Source organism: Mustela erminea, chromosome 18 (genome assembly GCF_009829155.1).
Source record: "Mustela erminea isolate mMusErm1 chromosome 18, mMusErm1.Pri, whole genome shotgun sequence".
NCBI classification, from domain to species: domain Eukaryota; kingdom Metazoa; phylum Chordata; class Mammalia; order Carnivora; family Mustelidae; genus Mustela; species Mustela erminea.
In genome coordinates, this window is record NC_045631.1 from 41,805,523 (window position 1) to 41,822,561 (window position 17,039).

General features: G+C 55.0%; 1 protein-coding gene across 6 annotated transcripts in view; it reads right to left on the bottom strand.

Moving 5' to 3' along the window:
* The window catches only part of C18H17orf113 (chromosome 18 C17orf113 homolog), a 51,757-nt gene extending 35,711 nt beyond the window's left edge, over window positions 1–16,046 (bottom strand). For 5 of the 6 annotated variants that reach the window (XR_004280374.1, XM_032319717.1, XM_032319716.1 and 2 more), the window contains exon 1: window positions 15,285–16,046. Coding sequence is in view for 4 of the 6 variants with exons in the window: in XM_032319717.1 (XP_032175608.1) it covers window positions 15,285–15,459 (175 nt within the window). In the remaining 2 variants the exon portion in view is untranslated. The other variant, XM_032319719.1, reaches the window with a different exon arrangement.
* Window positions 16,047–17,039: the final 993 nt, after the last annotated feature.

Genomic DNA, 17,039 nt, shown 5'->3' on the forward strand with positions numbered 1-17,039 from the left:
TAATAGAGTAGTTACAATAAAAAAGCCCAGGGTCGGGCACACAGTCTCAGTGCACCTCGCCATCCGGCCTCAAACTTGATCCTGTCACACCTCTGCCGGGCACAGTCCGCATCCTGTGTCTGTCCATGGAGAGTCACAGTTGCTCAGACTTGGAAGGGGTCTTAGAGGTCATCCTGTCCCTTTGGTAACCTGTCCCTGACAAGCTACCCCCTGGCCTCTGCTTGCTTGCACATGCCCATGAGTTCCCTGCCTCCCAAGACAGAATATTCCATTGTTGCGTGGTTCTTAGTGACAGAAATCTCATCAGTATGCAGGCCTGAAAGCTACTTTCCTATACTGTTCCTCCATGGGTCCTAGATCCACTCCTTGGTCATGCAGAAGAAACACACATCACCTTCCCCAGCCCGCAGAGCATGGCTGGCAGCTTCTTCCTAAGGGGTCTCTTCTCCCAGCTAAAGAGACCGATTTCCCTCAGCTATTCTACCCCTGACATGGCCACCTCCTCCAGGAAGCCTCTCCTGTGTGCTCCAGGGACATTTTGTGTTGTCCCTAACACTGTACTTTCCACGTTGTATTGAAATGTCTTCCCCAAACCCTGCCCCAGCCACCCCTCTGCACTGAGGGCGAGTAGTACTAGGTCTTTATTTACTCCCTTCTGCCCAGGACCTTACGTGGAGACCAACTGAGCCGAACTAAGCAATTAATAAAAATGTGTTTCTGGGGGTTTTATTATCCTAGTCCCATCCCTCTAAACTGATTCAGGCTTCCAATGTCCTCCTTAGAACAGAACAAGGAAGAGAATCACTGCCCCCCCATCCTCAACCCTGTTTTATATGAGTGCTGTCCACCCCTTAATTTTGTGCACTCTTGAGTTAGCTCTGTACAGAACTGGGGGGCCAGGGGGATTTCATGGGGCTATTGTCCCATGATATGCCGGCGAGCTCAGCCTCCCCCCCTCATCGCCAAGAAAGTGGTTTCTTGAATGGTGAGCACGGGACCCAGGCTTGGGCTTGCTGGTGCTCCCGTTCTGCCCAGGGCCTGTTGAAATCATTCAGCAGGACCACAGGTGCGATCATAGTGCCACAGCAGAGATGTGGCTTCACCTAGACACCTAGGAAAAACACCCCCCAGAACCCAACCCCGTACACAGACAAAACACCGTCCTTAACTGTGGGCCTTCTGTATCCTGCACTCTTCCCACACCTTGATCCTCCCACAGTCCGGAAAGGTTGGTAGGTATTCTGCTCCGTACTTTGAAAATAAGGAAAGGGAGGCTCTGAGAGGTTAGTTCAACTGCCCGAGGTCACACAGCTAGAAGGGGCGGAGTTGAAACCCATCTGGTTGACTCTAAGCCCTAGGCTCTCTTTGCTCCAGGTCCTGATGCCTCTCAAGGCTTTATCTGAAAACGCCCCCGAATTAGTTTCCTCTAACAGCAGGGGGAGGAGGAAGGAAACCCCGAAAGCTTCTTCATTATAATGAGCCCTGGAGGCGCCCGGTGGTGGTGCTCGCGCTCCCTTGCCCACCTACCACTCCTCGGAGGAGGGCTTCAGACCCGGGGTTATTACCTTCCCCTCGATCCCTGCCCCAAAAATGACCCTTAGTCCAGATAAAGCCACCGAGTCTCTAGTTGGGCGCTCAGTCCTCACTATAACCCAGTCTCATCATCCTTTTATTTCCCCTTCCTCTGCCTCGTCTAAGGGAATCCCCAGCCCTAGAACAGTGCCTGGCACTCCATAGGCAACCAATCCATGTTGCTGGATATGAGAAACGAACTGACTCTCGTTTCGAGGACCAGAAATGGGTTGGGTTTCTTATTCTGGCTGTGTGGGCTGAGACAAGTGACTTTCCCTCTCTGAGCTCCAGTCTCCTTATCTATAAACGGGGCAATGAATCCATAACAACCAAGCCCAGGGTAACGCGAGCCCATCCCAGCAGAGTACATGACGTCTCATGCATCCAGTTAGTAATAGGAACATCATTAATAAGGTGTTAGGGTCCCCGCTTGATAGACAGGGCACTGGGACTCAGAACCGGGATGGGACTTACGTAGCTCATGGTACCCGCTTGGAATTGGCCTACACAGGACAGGAGCTTGGTTGTGCCTGCCTTTAAGTTGACCTTCCCAGCCCCCTGGGGCCTTCCCTGAGCGCTCAGTAAATTTAAATTCTACCCCAAAATTATGAGATGGTCATACTAATCATTCATAGTAATAATACCAAGAGCTCCCGTTGAAGCAAAGCCTGTGGCAAAGGGGCTCAGGCAAGGAGCCTAGACCCCTGCCCAGCCAGCAGCTTCTAGTCTGCTCATGGCCCCAACCGGGGCTGGGGTATGCAGAGCAGTTCTGGGCCCCTGGGTTCCAGGAGGGTAAGAGAAGTCCCAACCTCAGATGGGCCTGTCCCATCCATCACAGCTCCCTTCTGTTCTGTCACCGAAAGGGCAAACTCACTAAAGACTTGAACCAGTCCGCCATGATCCCTCCCCCAACGGGGCCAGCCTTTTGCCTCCTAAAATAGCCCAGAGCCACCATGTGCCCAGGGCGGCTCCCCACTGGTTGCAAATCCCCCTGAAATTAAATCCCCATCCTGCCCCAAGCAGGACGGCACCACCTCCTGTCCTGCTGAGCTCCAGGGCTGGCCAGGCTCCCCCCAGTGGAAACCGGGACAGTCGTCCTTCACGGTGACCGAGACATAAATCCCCAAATAATGAGACAGGCGCTGGGAACACAGAACCAGACACAGTGTTAATTGGTTCACTTCTGGGCAGGCATGATGTGGAGGCCTCAGCAGCAGGCCTCGGTTTCCCAGCCAGCAAAATGGGGTGGGGGGCAGTGATGACGTCCTGTGCCCCTGGCTGGGTGCATTTGCTGTGCCCTCTGACCAGCCTCCCACCCAGACCCACCAGTAGCTCTTTCTGACCTGGCCAGAACGCTAACTTCTCAGATGTAAAAGGGAAGAGCAGGGTCCACTCATCCAGGTCTCAAGGTAGGGAGGCCCAATTCATCCCTCCTATGATCTAGAACCATCTTCTTTCCACTAAAACCACACCAAAAGGCTCAGTCCACCTCAGCCTGCAGGAGGACAGGGCAGGGAGGCAGGAGGGCCCAGTGGTGCCTCCCTGCTCCTCGTGTGAGGCCAGTGATGGATTCTTGGACGAGCATGAAGTCCTCAGTTTCTAGTGATCAGGATGAGATTATCACATTAAACTTTAAAAGTCTTTGCTCAAAAAGCAGCAGCAGCAGCAGCAGCTGACACCCTTGACTCCCCCGACTGCCACTGTCACCCTTTCTTGGACCGTGGCCAGATGAGCTCCAGATCCTGGCCACTTGGAGGCTCCACTGCACCGGGCTAGAGGCAGGGGGATGGACAGAATGACCTCTCCTGGCCTGGGCTGCTTCTGCATTGTGGTGAGCCGACACGGGGAGGAGCCAAGGCAGAGGGGTCAGTGTTATCTTGGGGAATGGAGTTTGGAGGGCCTCCGGGGAACCCAAGTAAGTTGGGATCAGGCAAACCTGCACTGATCAGATTACAACTCTGCCACTTACTACCCAGAGCCTGGGAACATGCCCCTTTGCTCCACACCTCAGTCTCCTCATCTGTGAAATGGGAATAACCATGACAATAACAGATAAGAACAGCCCCTGACCCAAGGCTGACAGCTGAGATTAACTAAGACAACACACAGACCAACCTTTTCAAGCTAGAAAGAGCCATGACAGTGAAGGATGACGTTGTTAATTACAGAGGGAAGGACTCCGATCAGACTACAGAACGAACTTCCTCCCAGCTGTGCATTGCAAATCAGTGGGGCAAGAAGAGAGGCCAAGGCACACAGGCCTGGGTGGGATGCCAAAAACATCACGCACGATCCCCCCCGACCCCACCCCGTCCCGGGAGCCCATCCCCATGTCCAGACCAAACCCTTCCCTTCCTGGCCATCATCTTGCCTCCAGGGCTGCCAGCCTGTCCGCCCTCTTTCCCAGTCCGAGGCTGTATCCAACTCGTGTTTGTTGCCAACGCAAAGGAAATTATTTCAGTTCCCTCACCCGGCTTGGCAAAGCTGCCCGGGTTGTATAGGAGAGGCCAGAGCTGGAGAAGAAGCTGGGAACTGGGGGTGCCCACAGCAGGGTGGCCCCCTCCCCCGAATATTGCTTCAATAGCAGCAATCAAGAAGGCAGTCGGCCTACTGGGGGGACTACCCCATACTGCCCCTCGGAGGGAAGGGAAAGGCTGAGGGCCTGGGGGTCCTCACCAGGACCTTGGCTACCTTCCCTCTTACTTAAAGACTTGCATTCAGAGCAGGGCCGGGAAAGGCCCTGACTACCAGCCAGGATCAACCCTGCAGAAATTAAGATCTTTGAATTTTCTTGACCCGCCCTTTATTTCCTGATGCTCTTACTTAGTCTGTTCAACAGAATCCTCCCACTCTGGCCCACCCCACTGGACGTTGGGGCCCGTCCCCTTCCTCAGTGTGAGAGGCTGGATCCAGAAGGATGGAGGCAGGGAGAGGCTAAAAATGACCCTGAGATCCCAAGGTCACCCTGAGCAGGAAGGAGGAAGATGGTGTGGTGGCCCTGGTCTTACCTTGCTGGCCAGGGAGAAGGGCCGGCCACATCAAGGAGTCCTCCCCTCAAATTGGCTGGTGGGCGGAAGCACGCGGCCCTCACAGGCCATGAAGGAAGCCTTTCAAAGGCAGCCAAGAGGTTCCGAGAACACCCCTAGGAAGGGCTGTGTCAACATGTCCCAGGCTCCGCAGGCCCCACATCTGGGCCCCCGGGGCTGCTCAATGGTCTGAGCTGGGAGGCAGTGTGGGGCCTAGGGCAGGAGTCTTCAGACTTTGGGGGAGTGGCTTCACCTCTCTGATCTGTAAAATGGGCCCATGGTATCCACATCATGTGGTTGTTGGGAAAAGTAAGGGACAATGTAGGGAGATGCTCCCTTTGTGCCTGGCAGAGTAGGGGCTCAGGAACTCACGGAATAAACATCTGTTGGACACCAGCCACAAGCCAGGCCCTCCATTCTTCGCCCAGGGGATCCTGAGGGGCTAGGGGTGCCTGAGTGGTTCAGTGGGTTGGGGCCTCTGCCTTCGGCTCAGGTCATGATCCCAGGGTCCTGGGATCGAGCCCCGCATCGGGCTCTCTGCTCAGCAGGGAGCCTGCTTCCTCCTCTCTCTCTGCCTGCTTCTCTGCCTACTTGTGATCTCTGTCTGTCAAATAAATATATAAAATCTTTAAAAATAAAAAGTCCTGAGTGGCTGTTATAGAGCTTTTGATCCAGGAGGATCATGGGTCACGGTCTCTAAGGAGATAACCACACGAGGTCAGGGAGGATGAGTGACCAGGAAAAGCCTCTCTCAGGAGGGAGACAGTTCAACCTAGACCTGGCTGATGTGAGGGACAGGCCTGCCTCAGGGTGCTCAACCTGGAGTCAGACAGGGGCAGCTCTGAAAGCTTCTGATCACTGGACCCCTCCCCAGGGGTCCTGACGGGAAGGGGCTGGGGTGCCACCTGGACCTTGGGATCTTAAATTCTGCCCAGGTGATCCTGATGTGAAGGCAAAGGTGAGAAGCCCTTGCCCTGCAGTTTTCCCAGGGGCCTGTCCATGTGAGTGGGACCTGGGGAGCTTGTCTAGCATCCTGGGCCGGGCCGCAACCCTCGGGGGTCAGATTTAGGGACTGGGGTGAGATCCAGCATCTGCCTCTCTAACAAGCAACCAGGCGATTTGGAAGAACAGGTGGGTCTAGAGACACATCTAGGGGACAAAGTCTGAGCTCCGAGCTTGGCGATGAAAACCCCCCACTACAAACTCCAGCCATGCCCCCATGGGGACAACCCGCTGCTCTGGGACACACTGACCCCTCTCTGCCCTCAGCCTGGGAAATGCCTCTTTTCCCCCAGTAAGGTCCTGAGCGTACTCCTAGGCTGATCATGGAACCCGAAGGGCCCCACTGTTGTGGGTTTGGGATCTGTTTCCTCGCTGCCCTTGACCCCTTGGCCAGAACCCTTGTGCCATTCTGCCCATGCTTCCTGCCCGGCCAGACCCTAGGCTCTCTCACATGGCACCCAGCCTGGCACCCTGCAGGGTATGCCTCATCCTAGTTGAAGGAATACCACATCTACCCCCAGCACAGCTGTCCCCACAGCTCAGCAGGGTTGTGACCTGCTCCGAGGGCTCCTTGCTCCGTCCCTCCTCCTAGGTCTCCTCCTCCCATCTCCTCTTGTGGAATCTGACTTCTTTCTCTCCTCTCCTACCCTTAGCCCTGCCCTGCGGGCCAAGCCCTGGGATGGGAGACACTGCACACTTGTGTTCTCCAAGCCTTGGGCGCGTCCGAAGACACCCCTATCCCTGCTGAAGAATCAGGGTCCCCCCCCCCACTTCAGGGGACTGGCATGGTGGCCACCTCTTTCTTTTGGGAAGCAACATGGTATAGCCATAATGCCTGGGTTCAGTCCTACCTCTGCCGCTTTCTAACTGTGTGATCTCGGCCACCTCTGTGCCTCAGTTTCCCCTTCTGTAAAATAAGAATAAACAGTACCTGTCTTAGAGGGTCACCGTGGGGATTAAATGAGCCAATAGTCATTAAGTGTTCAGCAAACAGGCACACGGTAACCACTACGTGTGTCTGTTAAATAATTTTAGAAACACACGATTCTATGAAGGTGATGCTTCGTCCGTCAGTGATGTGGGTCCTGACAACGCAGCAGGTCTGGGAGGCAGGGATTAAGATTCCATTTTACAGGTGAGGAAACTGAGAACAAGGAGAGGAAGGGACTCCCTGAGCCGACACCCAAACCTCACGTCCGTCTACAGCCCTTGGAGCCTTCTCTCTCCCGGCACCCCCGCACTCCTCACTCCTCAGGCGCCCGGCCTGGCCCAGGTGGGCTCTGTGCCCGGCAATGACAGAGGACCTTTTGTACCCCTGCCCAGGGTCACACCCTGAGCTCAGAGCCACGGCCAGACAAGCACCCTGTGTCTGGGGCTGTTTCACCGCCAGGCCTGCGGTTGTCCTGGCCTCTCCAGCCACGTGCTCTGGCTGGGCGGACATGAAGGCTGCCCCCACCCCTGCCAGTCCCCACCCTCCCCCCAGCCTCAGCAGGGTATCCCTGACCCTCCCTCAGCTGCATTCAGCCAGGAGACAGACTGGGAGGCAGGAGACAGACTGGGAGCCCTTCTTGGTCTCCACCTTGTGCAAATTCTGGTGGCCAGACTCTAAGGTGTCTGGGGCCCCAGAGGAAGGGACAGGCAGGGCTGAAGGGGTGGGGAATGACGTGGTGGTTATTCTGGTTACCCTTTCTGTCTCCCTAATCTTTCTTCAATCTGTTGACTTCTCTTTACGACCTGGACTGCATAATGGCCTTCTCACCAGCCTCCCTGCCTCCACTTCTCCATCTTTTACCTTCCCAGTTTATTCTCCACACATCAGAAGGAGCCTTTAAAAAGCGAAATCCGGGGCACCTGGGTGGCTCAGTGGGTTAAGCCTCTGCTTTCGGCTCGGGTCATGATCCCAGGGTCCTGAGATCAATCTCCACAGCAGGCTCTCTGCTCAGCAGGGAACCTGCTTCCCCCCACCCTCTCTGCCTGCCTCTCTGCCTGCTTGTGAGCTCTCTCTCTGTCAAATAAATAAATAAAAATCATAAAAAAAAAAAAAAAAAAAAGGGAAATCCAGGTACACCTGAGTGGCTCAGTGGGTTAAAGCCTCTGCCTTTGGCTCAGGTCATGATGCCAGGGTCCTGGGTTCGAGCCCCGCATTGGGCTCTCTGCTCAGCAGGAAGCCTGCTTCCCTCTCTCTCTGCCTGCCTCTCTACCTACTTGTGATCTCTGTCAAAAAAATAAATAAAATCTTAAAAAAAAAAAAAAAAAGGGAAATCCGATCATGTCCTTCTCCTGCCCTAAACCTCCAAGGGCTTCTCCCTCCCCTTCCCCTCAGGAGAATCCTTATCCTCAGCCTGGAAGATCTGGCCTCTGACCATCTCCTCCAAACCCTCCTCCTCTTCCAACTCGCTCTTCCACTGGATTCCTCCCATAGATTTACTGAGCTACAAACACACCTCTCCAGCTACGGATGTTACCGGTAGAGCTGACGCTGACAACAGCTAGAACCAGATAAAGGAAAAACTCCTCGTTGACTGAAATGGACAGAAGAACCCAGTGTTGGCCACGGATATTTCTTAAAATTTAAATTCTTCCAAAATCAGATGCATTTACTCAGTCACACAATGGCTGAGACTAAGGTCAAGGAGCCTTCGGTGGATGCCGAATTGATTGATGGAACAAATCTCGACGGCAAAATGTATACAGGAAAAACTCCTCGTTGACTGAAATGGACAGAAGAACCCAGTGTTGGCCACGGATATTTCTTAAAATTTAAATTCTTCCAAAATCAGATGCATTTACTCAGTCGCACAATGGCTGAGACTAAGGTCAAGGAGCCTTCGGTGGATGCCGAATTGATTGATGGAACAAATCTCGACGGCAAAATGTATACAGCACTGATGCCGGTGAAAATAATTTCAGTAAAATTAAAATGGAATTTTGAAAAAACGGGAATGTGTTCAGCCGTACCATATAGAAAAAATGGAAAAGTTGGATCAAGGAATTAAGTTGGGTGAAAAGAGTTGAAACTGGGAACCACTTTCTAAAGAAGTCTTCAGTGCTGGTATGTTTTGGTTTAAAATGTTTGCATTCAAAACATCCTAGGGGTCCAAATGTCCAGGTCACAAGATCCTGTGCCGCTCTGATGTTTTTGTACCCCTCCCTCCCCTGCTCAGGATACTCTGGCCACACTGGGCTCTTTCTCTCCCTGGAGCACCTCGAGGTGCCCCTGATCTTGGAGCATTCTCAAACACTCTTCTTTCTGCCTGGAACAGCGCTCTTTTCCTCCTGGCCCCTACCTTGCCTTCTCATGGCTGATACCAAAAAGCCACCTCCATGAGCTGTCTTCCCTCACCGCCCTCCTTAAGGTGGATTTCTCTCCTGCCTCATTGCCCTCCTCCTTCCTCATTCTGTCTTATCCCCCCCCCCCTTGAATTCCCAGGGCAAGCCTAGGAAGTGTAATACACAGTAGGTGCTCAATAAACATTTGTGAGATGAATGAATAAATCAGTGTCATGGCAGTGGGGGACAGGGGAATGGGCTGGAGCTCACAAGGGGCCTTGGGAGAAAAAAGGGACAGGACAGAGACATACCCTTACCCTTTCACCTCTGTTGCCACCCCTGCCCCCCTTACTCATGATACCAAGTTCCAGAGGAGTCCATAAGCAAGAGAGAAAAGAGAAGACAATGTTGGACCTGCTTTATCCCTGCCCCTTGCCCAGCTTCCCAAGGCCTGGGTCCCTGTGCCAACTGGCCAGCTGCCCCCCAGTTGGGCTGCCCCCCCCCCACCGCCTGGCTCCCACTTTTGGCTGTGGGCTGGGCTATTTGGGGAAACTTCCTGATCTCCCCTCTGGCCTCGCCACCTCCACACCTCATCCTGAAGCCCCGGAATAGTTGTCCCAGCCTCAACCGAGGGACAGCCGCATTCCCAGTTAGCACCCAGATGGTTGAAACCATGTCTAAAAGCTTCTCATGTCCCTCTCCCCTCAGGAGGCTGCTAACTAGGACAGCAGATCTCAGAACGAGGTCACAAGAATGCTACCTGCCCCTACACTCCCTTTCCAACCGGAGGCACATGGGCGGGGACCAGAAGTCCCCGCGGCAGGCCATGGAGGATGGAGGGAATGTGGGGGAGGGTGAGATGTGGAGAGAAGTGGGTTCTGTTTGCTCAGGGGGGCAGCTCTGGCCCAAGCCGAGGAGGAGACCTGGTTTCAAGACTGGACTCTCTCTCAGTGGGGATATCATTACTCTGCAGGTGCTCAGAGGGCAGGACGAGATGATGCTGTACATAGTACAGTACCACAGTCTAGGAACAGACCTCAGGGTCCCAGGGAGATGGTTCTGGGACAGATCCCTGGAGGCCACAAGCCCATCAGAGGACTAGTTCTCTGAGTATCACGCTAGCCCTGACTCAAGCCTCAGCCCTGACAGTGGTTAAGCAGGTGTGCGGACTTCTCCCACTTTCTGAAGACCACCCCTGACATGTTCCTCTTTGGGAATCCCCAAAGAACCTGAGGGGTCCAGTTCTCAATACCGTCTCCAGGTAGTTCCCCTTGCCTTGGTGAGGAATGGGGATGGTGACCAGTATGGCTCATACCTCCCCACCCTGGCCCGTCCTGAGACCAGGAGGGGAGGAAAGTCTGAGGTCCAAGGATGGAGAAGAGGCAGGTGGGAACCTGGGGGAGGGCAGTGACGGTGGTGGGACACGGTAGGCCCCAGGCTGGCCTCTCGCTGGGGCATCTGAACTGGGGAGAACTCTCTGTGGATTCGGTCCTCTCCCCACCCAAGGAAACCTTACTCAAAAAAACAAACAGCCAACATAGCTGCTCCTGTGCAAGAGGCCAAGGCAGTAAGGAGAGGCCAGGCTGAGGTGGGGGCCTGGGGAGAGGGCAGGAGGCAGAGCAGGCCCCTAGCCCTGGGCCGGTTGGCGGAAGTGTTTGGAACAGGGCGGGGAGTATGCTGGTGGTTTGGAGCAGGAAGCTGGGGCCTGGGGTGGGTGCGTTGAGCTTGGCTGCTTCGAGGAAAAGTATCAAGTCAGCCCCACTCTGGTCAGTGCCTTTTCTGAGGGAGACTCCACGTCCCCAACACCCTTCCTTCAGCTCAGATCAACCAGACAGACAAGGGGCTTTCTTCTTTGTGACTCGGAACCCCCAGCCCTTCTCCCCAGCTATGACCGTGGACATTGTGGCTGAAGACCAAGTCTGGGGCCAAAGCCCCCAAGTTCTGAAGTTCCTGACAGAGCAGCTGGGGAAGGTGGGCTGGCATCCGTCCTCTCCAGAACCTGGTATTTCTCCTCCCCCAGCAGTGGAGCGGTCCAGACAAGAGGACAGTTTCGTTTCGTCGCCTTCTATACACCCTGACTGTCCTGCTCCTCTCGGACACGTCCCGAGAGTAAGACAGACAGGGATCGGACAGACACCCACTCAGACTTAGAGCAGAGAGGGAGAAAGGTAAAGACAGAAAGACGGACTCAAGAGATGCCGTTCACTTGGAGACACAGAGCTGAGACAAGGAGAGAGCCTGGGAGAAGTGTGTGTGTGTGTGTGTGTGTGTGTGTGTGAGAGAGAGAGAGAGAGAGAGATAGAGGCAGAGACACACAGAGAAAAAGAGAGAGAGAGAAAGAAAGTCACACAGAAAAAGAGATGGACCCAGAGATAGGGAGAGAAAAGGGACAGAAAGAAATGAAAGGCATGGACGCAGGGGAAGGCCCAAGCAGGAGACCCAGGGACAGATGCACTTAGAAGCCGAGAGGCAGAAAGAGACACACAGAGCTACGCAGGGACAGACGGATGGAGTGAGACTCAGGGGCTGGGGACACTCCAGACAGATTTGGGGGAGGGGCAGAGGAGCCAAGTGTTGAGTCCAGTGAGGTTTGCAGGGAGCCCCAGGAGGGCACTGCTGCTGTCTTCTGTGCCCAGCACCGAAGCTCTGTAGGAGTCTGGCCCCCAGCCACCCCCGAGTAAGCCAACCCTTGGCCACTGGAGCTGGCAGGTCACCCAAGGTGAATGAAAAGTCACCGATCGGGGAGGGTGACATGGTGGCTGTGGTGGAGGCAGGCGGGTAGCCCAGGTGCACGTGTCAGCATGGGCCTGCAGGGGCCCCATCCCTGACATTGCCCTCGGAGCAGAGTTTAGGGGTGTGCCAGCGCGGACAGGGCCATCTGCGAGCTCATGCGGGGGGACACGTGTGCCTGGCTGTGCGAGAGTGTCCGAGGGTCAGTGTGCCTGCGTCCAGCTCCACCAAGTCCTCCAGGGCACCAACGGGGGCCAAGGTGGCAGGTCTGGTCCTCAAAGAGCCCAATCAGAGTTGAGGAGCGTAAGAGATGGCCACAAAAAAGTCCGTGCGTCTCTCTCCTCTGAACAGACGGCGTGTCCAGGTGCCACAGGGCACTCTACTGGAGTCGAGACCAATGTGCTGTTCATTCCCACCAGGGATGACCCCCACTGCCTGGCCAGCTGGCCCCCACATGCTTCTCCAGCCAGAGCCCAAGATTCAAACTTACAGGAGGACCCACATTACAGACCCGCGGGCCCTTCCTGGCTGTGGGCCTCTCTCCCTCCGAGAAGGGCGGTGGGAGGGGTGGTAGGGTCCAGCCCTGACCTCCCCCACTACAGCCTCACAGCCCTCCCCCTCTGCTGCGGCAGCTCGGCTGAGCTCCTGGGGCCCAGAGAGTGTCCACACCCTCCCCGCGCTCAGGAGACAACCGACTCTCTCCCTCTCATCCATTCCCACTTAAGCATCACAGGACATTTGAAAAAAATCTGTCCCAATTTTGGGGTGGAGAATGAGGTCAGTGAGCCCAAGTGGGGACTGCTTGTTAGTGACAGCTGACAGTCTCCATTTCACCTTGAAGCTCCTTTCTGGTCCAGGGGGGTGTGTCCTAAGCCTGGTTTTGCAGGGGTGCTGCTTGACGGGGCTGAGTGAGGCAGGGAATGAGTGAGCAGGAAGGGAATTCATGGAACAGCAGCGTCAGTCGCGGGTGCTGCCAATCCCACTCCTAACATTTGTAGGGCCTGGGGCAGGAGAACGAGTGGGGGCCCACCTATCCAGGACTAAATATTTAAAAGTTAGAAATCAAGCCAACACACTCTCAATGACAACGTGTTCTAACCTCCCATCTTGACAAGGACGCTCTCACAACAACCTAGAAGACCAGGTTCCAATATAGATTTCTCCCACTCCAGGGAGTTTTGCGGGAGAATGACGCTGTGCAGGGAGAGCTCCTTTCTGCACTGCAAGGGACACTGATGCACGTGTGTGGATGCCCAGCCTCACGTCCGGGCTCCGTCCTCATGCCTGGCAAAGAGCTGCCCCTTAGCCGTCATCAGTGGCCCTTCAAGTTCAGGGGAGCCCACGCTAACAACATAACCTGCATTGAGAACCGGCCCAGGGCAGAAGCTTGCACAGGCTGGCAGCAAGCTGGTGACCCTCTGGGCAGGGACCTCCTGAGTCACAGATCTGGGGAATGTGATTTTTTTTTTTTTAAGATTTTATTTATTTATTTGACAGAGAGAGAGATCACAAGTAGGCAGAGAGGCAGGCAGAGAGAGAGAAAGAAGGAAGCAGGCTCCCCACTGAGCAGAGAGCCCGATACAGGACTCGATCCCAGGACCCTGGGATCATGACCTGAGCTGAAGGCAGAGGCTTTAACCCACTGAGCCACCCAGGGGCCCCTGGAGAATGTGATCTTGACGGGGACATACAGCCTCTTCTCCTTGGCCTTGCTGACCCCTCAGCCCACAGGGAGAGGGCTGGCCAGAGGGGGATGCAAGCAGAGCCCTTGAAATCACCCAGTGGGGACACAGGCTCTCCCTCCCCTGCTCAGGTTTAAGGGTGATTACTAGAGCCAGCCTTCCCCAGCAGCCTCCAGAGCTCGGGCCAGGGACTGAAGCTGTCTTTCCATTGGAGGGCAGCTTGGACAATCCCCAAACAGGACTTTTAGTCACTTGTATTATTTATCTTCCTGGAAAAATTTAGTGCAGCTTGATCCCAACTTGTAGATTTCTGGTGGCAAGGAGGGCAGGGAAGTGATGGCAACAGGCTTTTTTTTTTTTTTTTTTCAGTTGGGTCTCTAAGCCACTCTGTTCTCTTAAGGCATAGCCCCAAGTGGGCTCCGGCTGCCAGTGGCCCCTGCCCTGCTGGGCACCCCCCTTCTTCTCCAAAAGAGGAGAGGGGCCCTGGGCAGCCCAGATGGGTCTAGCTGAGATCCAGGGACCAGCAGGGGGCAGGGGCTAGAGGGGTGGTGGTGGTGAAGGGCATTGCTCTCTCTGGCCAAGTTTAAAAAAAAACTCCTCCCCCCCCCCGCCCCCGCAGATCGGCTTTGCTGTCCTACCCAGGAGGGGACACTCATACTTGTTGAGCTCTCACCAGGCGCCAAGCACTATGCTAAGCACCCTCCCTGCATATTCTCATTTAATCCTTGCGGCCACCCCATGAGTTGGGCTCTATTATTATCCCCATTTTACAGGTGGGGAAGCAAATTCAAAGAGGTTAATTAAGAAACTTGCCCAAGGTCACACGGTAGGTACAGGTGATAGAACTCAAGTCTAACTGACCACAACAACCCTGCTTTTTCCACTATAGCACACTGCCTCCCAGAAGCAAGAAGTGAGCACAGAAGCAGAAGGGATGAAGGTCAGATAGGAGAAAGAACTTCCTGACAATGATAGCTTGTGTGGTGGAAAAAGACAACGGAATGGGGAAACTAGACATACACAGGAAGCCCTCCCACCTCCGCTGTATTTCCATCTGTCTCTGGGCTTGGGATGATCTCTAGAAGGTCTGTGGGGTCCTGGCTGGATCCAGAGGGCTCCATCCTGACCTCCCTTTTTTCTACAGTCTGGGGTCCTCTGCTCTACCCCAGCCCAGCACCAAGGCCCAAAGTCTGACTCTCCTTTGTGGCTCTGAGCATGACATCTGAGCTGTCGGCCCCAGACCTCCTCTTCCAGGAAACCCTCCTTGAGTACTAGGAGGCAGAACCCCTTTCCTACAACCCAAACCCCAGCATGGAGCCTACAAATGCACTCGCAGGAAGACTCCCTCCGGTGATCACCTTTTCCACCTGGCTCTGGAACATGAACACAGAAAAGATACAGGCAGTCACCAGGCTCTCTGGGCTCCCCAGATCGTCTGAATGATCCCCGGGCTCCCTCACCCCAACTCACCCACGCATAACACGTATTTGTTACCCAGGTGTAACAAATGATGCGGTTGCCCCGGGCTTACCAGAAAACCTGGGTCCCGGCTCAGCTGTGCACTCTTACCTCGTTTACCCACAGAACAGACGATGTTTGGGTCACCCCCATCGATCCCTAAGGAAAGGATGCCGCACTTGGATGAGGCCCAGAGAACCCAAGTCAGTGAGTGGGTCGTCACCAGGAGCCTTGCAGTCAGTACCCCCAACCTAATGCTCTCCAGAAAGCCACGTGCCTAATGCCCGGCTCTGTCCCTTCTCACCCCTCAGAGCCCACCGGGGCATCAAGGATAACCAGCCGGGATCCTCCAAACTTCTCCAGAGTTTAGTCCCACCCGCTAGCTGCCCAGCGTCCCTGCGCAGAGCCAAAGGGTTGTCCTCGCTGTCCCTTGGGGTCTCCCAGTCTTGAGACCAGGGCACAGGACAGGTGGTGGGGGCTGCCTTGTTCTCCCCGAGCTGCCCTCGAGGTCCTCAGCGTGGACCAGTCCGCGTCGCTGACTTACCTGCAGGGCAGAGACGGAGTCCGCCGCGGCCACCTGCTCTCGCAGCGCTCCGGAGCACGGCGGCTTGGGGCTGGCCGGGGGAGGGGCGGGGCCCGGCTCGGGGGCGGGGTCCGGGAGGGGGAGCTGCGACGGAGCCCCTCCCTGAGTCGTGGTTGGGCCGGGTGGGCGGGTTCATTCAGGTGGGCTGGAAGGGAGGAGAGCTTCAGGGCCACTAGGGAAGGTCTGGAGCTCTGGCTTCTTGAGTGCTAAAAAGGTAGGTTGCCTGCGTCCTGAGGACTCCACGAACCCCCCTGCTTCGAGCAGCCTAGCCCACATGGCCGGGAGGCCGTGGGTCCACATGAAGACGCTTCACCAGAAAAAGAAAGCTTTGGAACCTCTCGCGGCCTGAGATTTCCCTTCCATCCTAGCTCAAGAAAGCTCTCCCAGCCTGGCAAGGTGGGTGCGAGACAAGTCACCCAGTATAAAGTCAGGGCCCCCCATCCAAAGGGCAGCGGCATAGGGGTCCAGACCACTGAGAGGACCATTAGGTGCCCAGGTCGTCTTTAACCTCCATCCAACCCTCCCTGCAACTCTAGCCCCTGCCCCCCCAACGCCAGCTCAAGCCCCTCAGCTGTCACCGTTTAGCCCTGGAATGACAGGCGTCCAGACTCCGTGCGTCCAACGGCATTCAAGGCCACTGAGCTTAGCACCCCTGGGCCCCTGCCCCCCTCCCTCGGCCCCCAGTCGCTAATTTTATTGACCTGTAAAAGGCACGTTGTTGGCAGGGGAAGTGGGAGCAGATGGGTGACAACAGGGAGAACGGAGAGTCCTGGAAACAAGGCTGAGGGACACTGGAGACTAGGAGGAAGACCCCTAGGGAAAGGGATACCCTCTGGGGCGATGGAGACCAGAGAGACTGGAACTGGAATTTCAGCCTCCATCAGACAAGAGACAGATCGGAGAAAGAAGGTGCTGGGGGAAAGAGAGGGCTTCATTTCCCCGTCTACCCCTTAGGCAGGACCAAGGATGTAGCAGGAGGGAAGGAGGTTAGATGGCAGGAAGGACCGCCATCCTACTCTCAAATCTCTGCCCTAGCCCCCTCCCTTCCTCTTGAAGGTGACTCCTGCCTGCTGGGCCTCTTACTACAGAAATAGCCCTTTCCCTGAAGAATCAACCTAGATCTTGCTTTTCTTTCTCTTCTTTCTTGTTAAAATGAGAACAGAAAATTTAGGCCTTTACCACTTCCCCCACTCCCATGCCTATCTGAGCACCATGCCTGCGGTCCTGGATCTCAGCCTCTCCCCAGCCCGGGGAGGTGACCTGGGGGTTAGGGGAAGACAGAGGGGGCGCTGCTGGGGTTGGAGCCTCTAAGGAGGTGGAGGGGGTGGGGGGGGGCGGCTCACCTTCTGGATGGCTCTCAAATTTAAACTTGTGATGTGCTCTCCAAATAATGTTACATGGGAACCATAAAGAGGGGTGGTTAAAAAACAAAACAACTTTAACATTAAAAATAGACCACAAAGCAGATCAGGGCTGGGGAGGGGTTACTTGGGAACAAGGAAACTTTTAAGGGTGATGGCTACGTTCATTATTTTGATTGTGGAGGATAGGTTAAAATTTATCAAGCTGTACGCTATGAATATGTAGTGTATTTTATGTCAATTATACCTCAACAGATCTATTTTTTAAATACATCTTTTTTTTTTTTTTTTTAAGATTTTATGTATTTGAGAGAGTCCAAGATAGCAAGAGAGATGAGTGGGGAAGAGAGGAAGA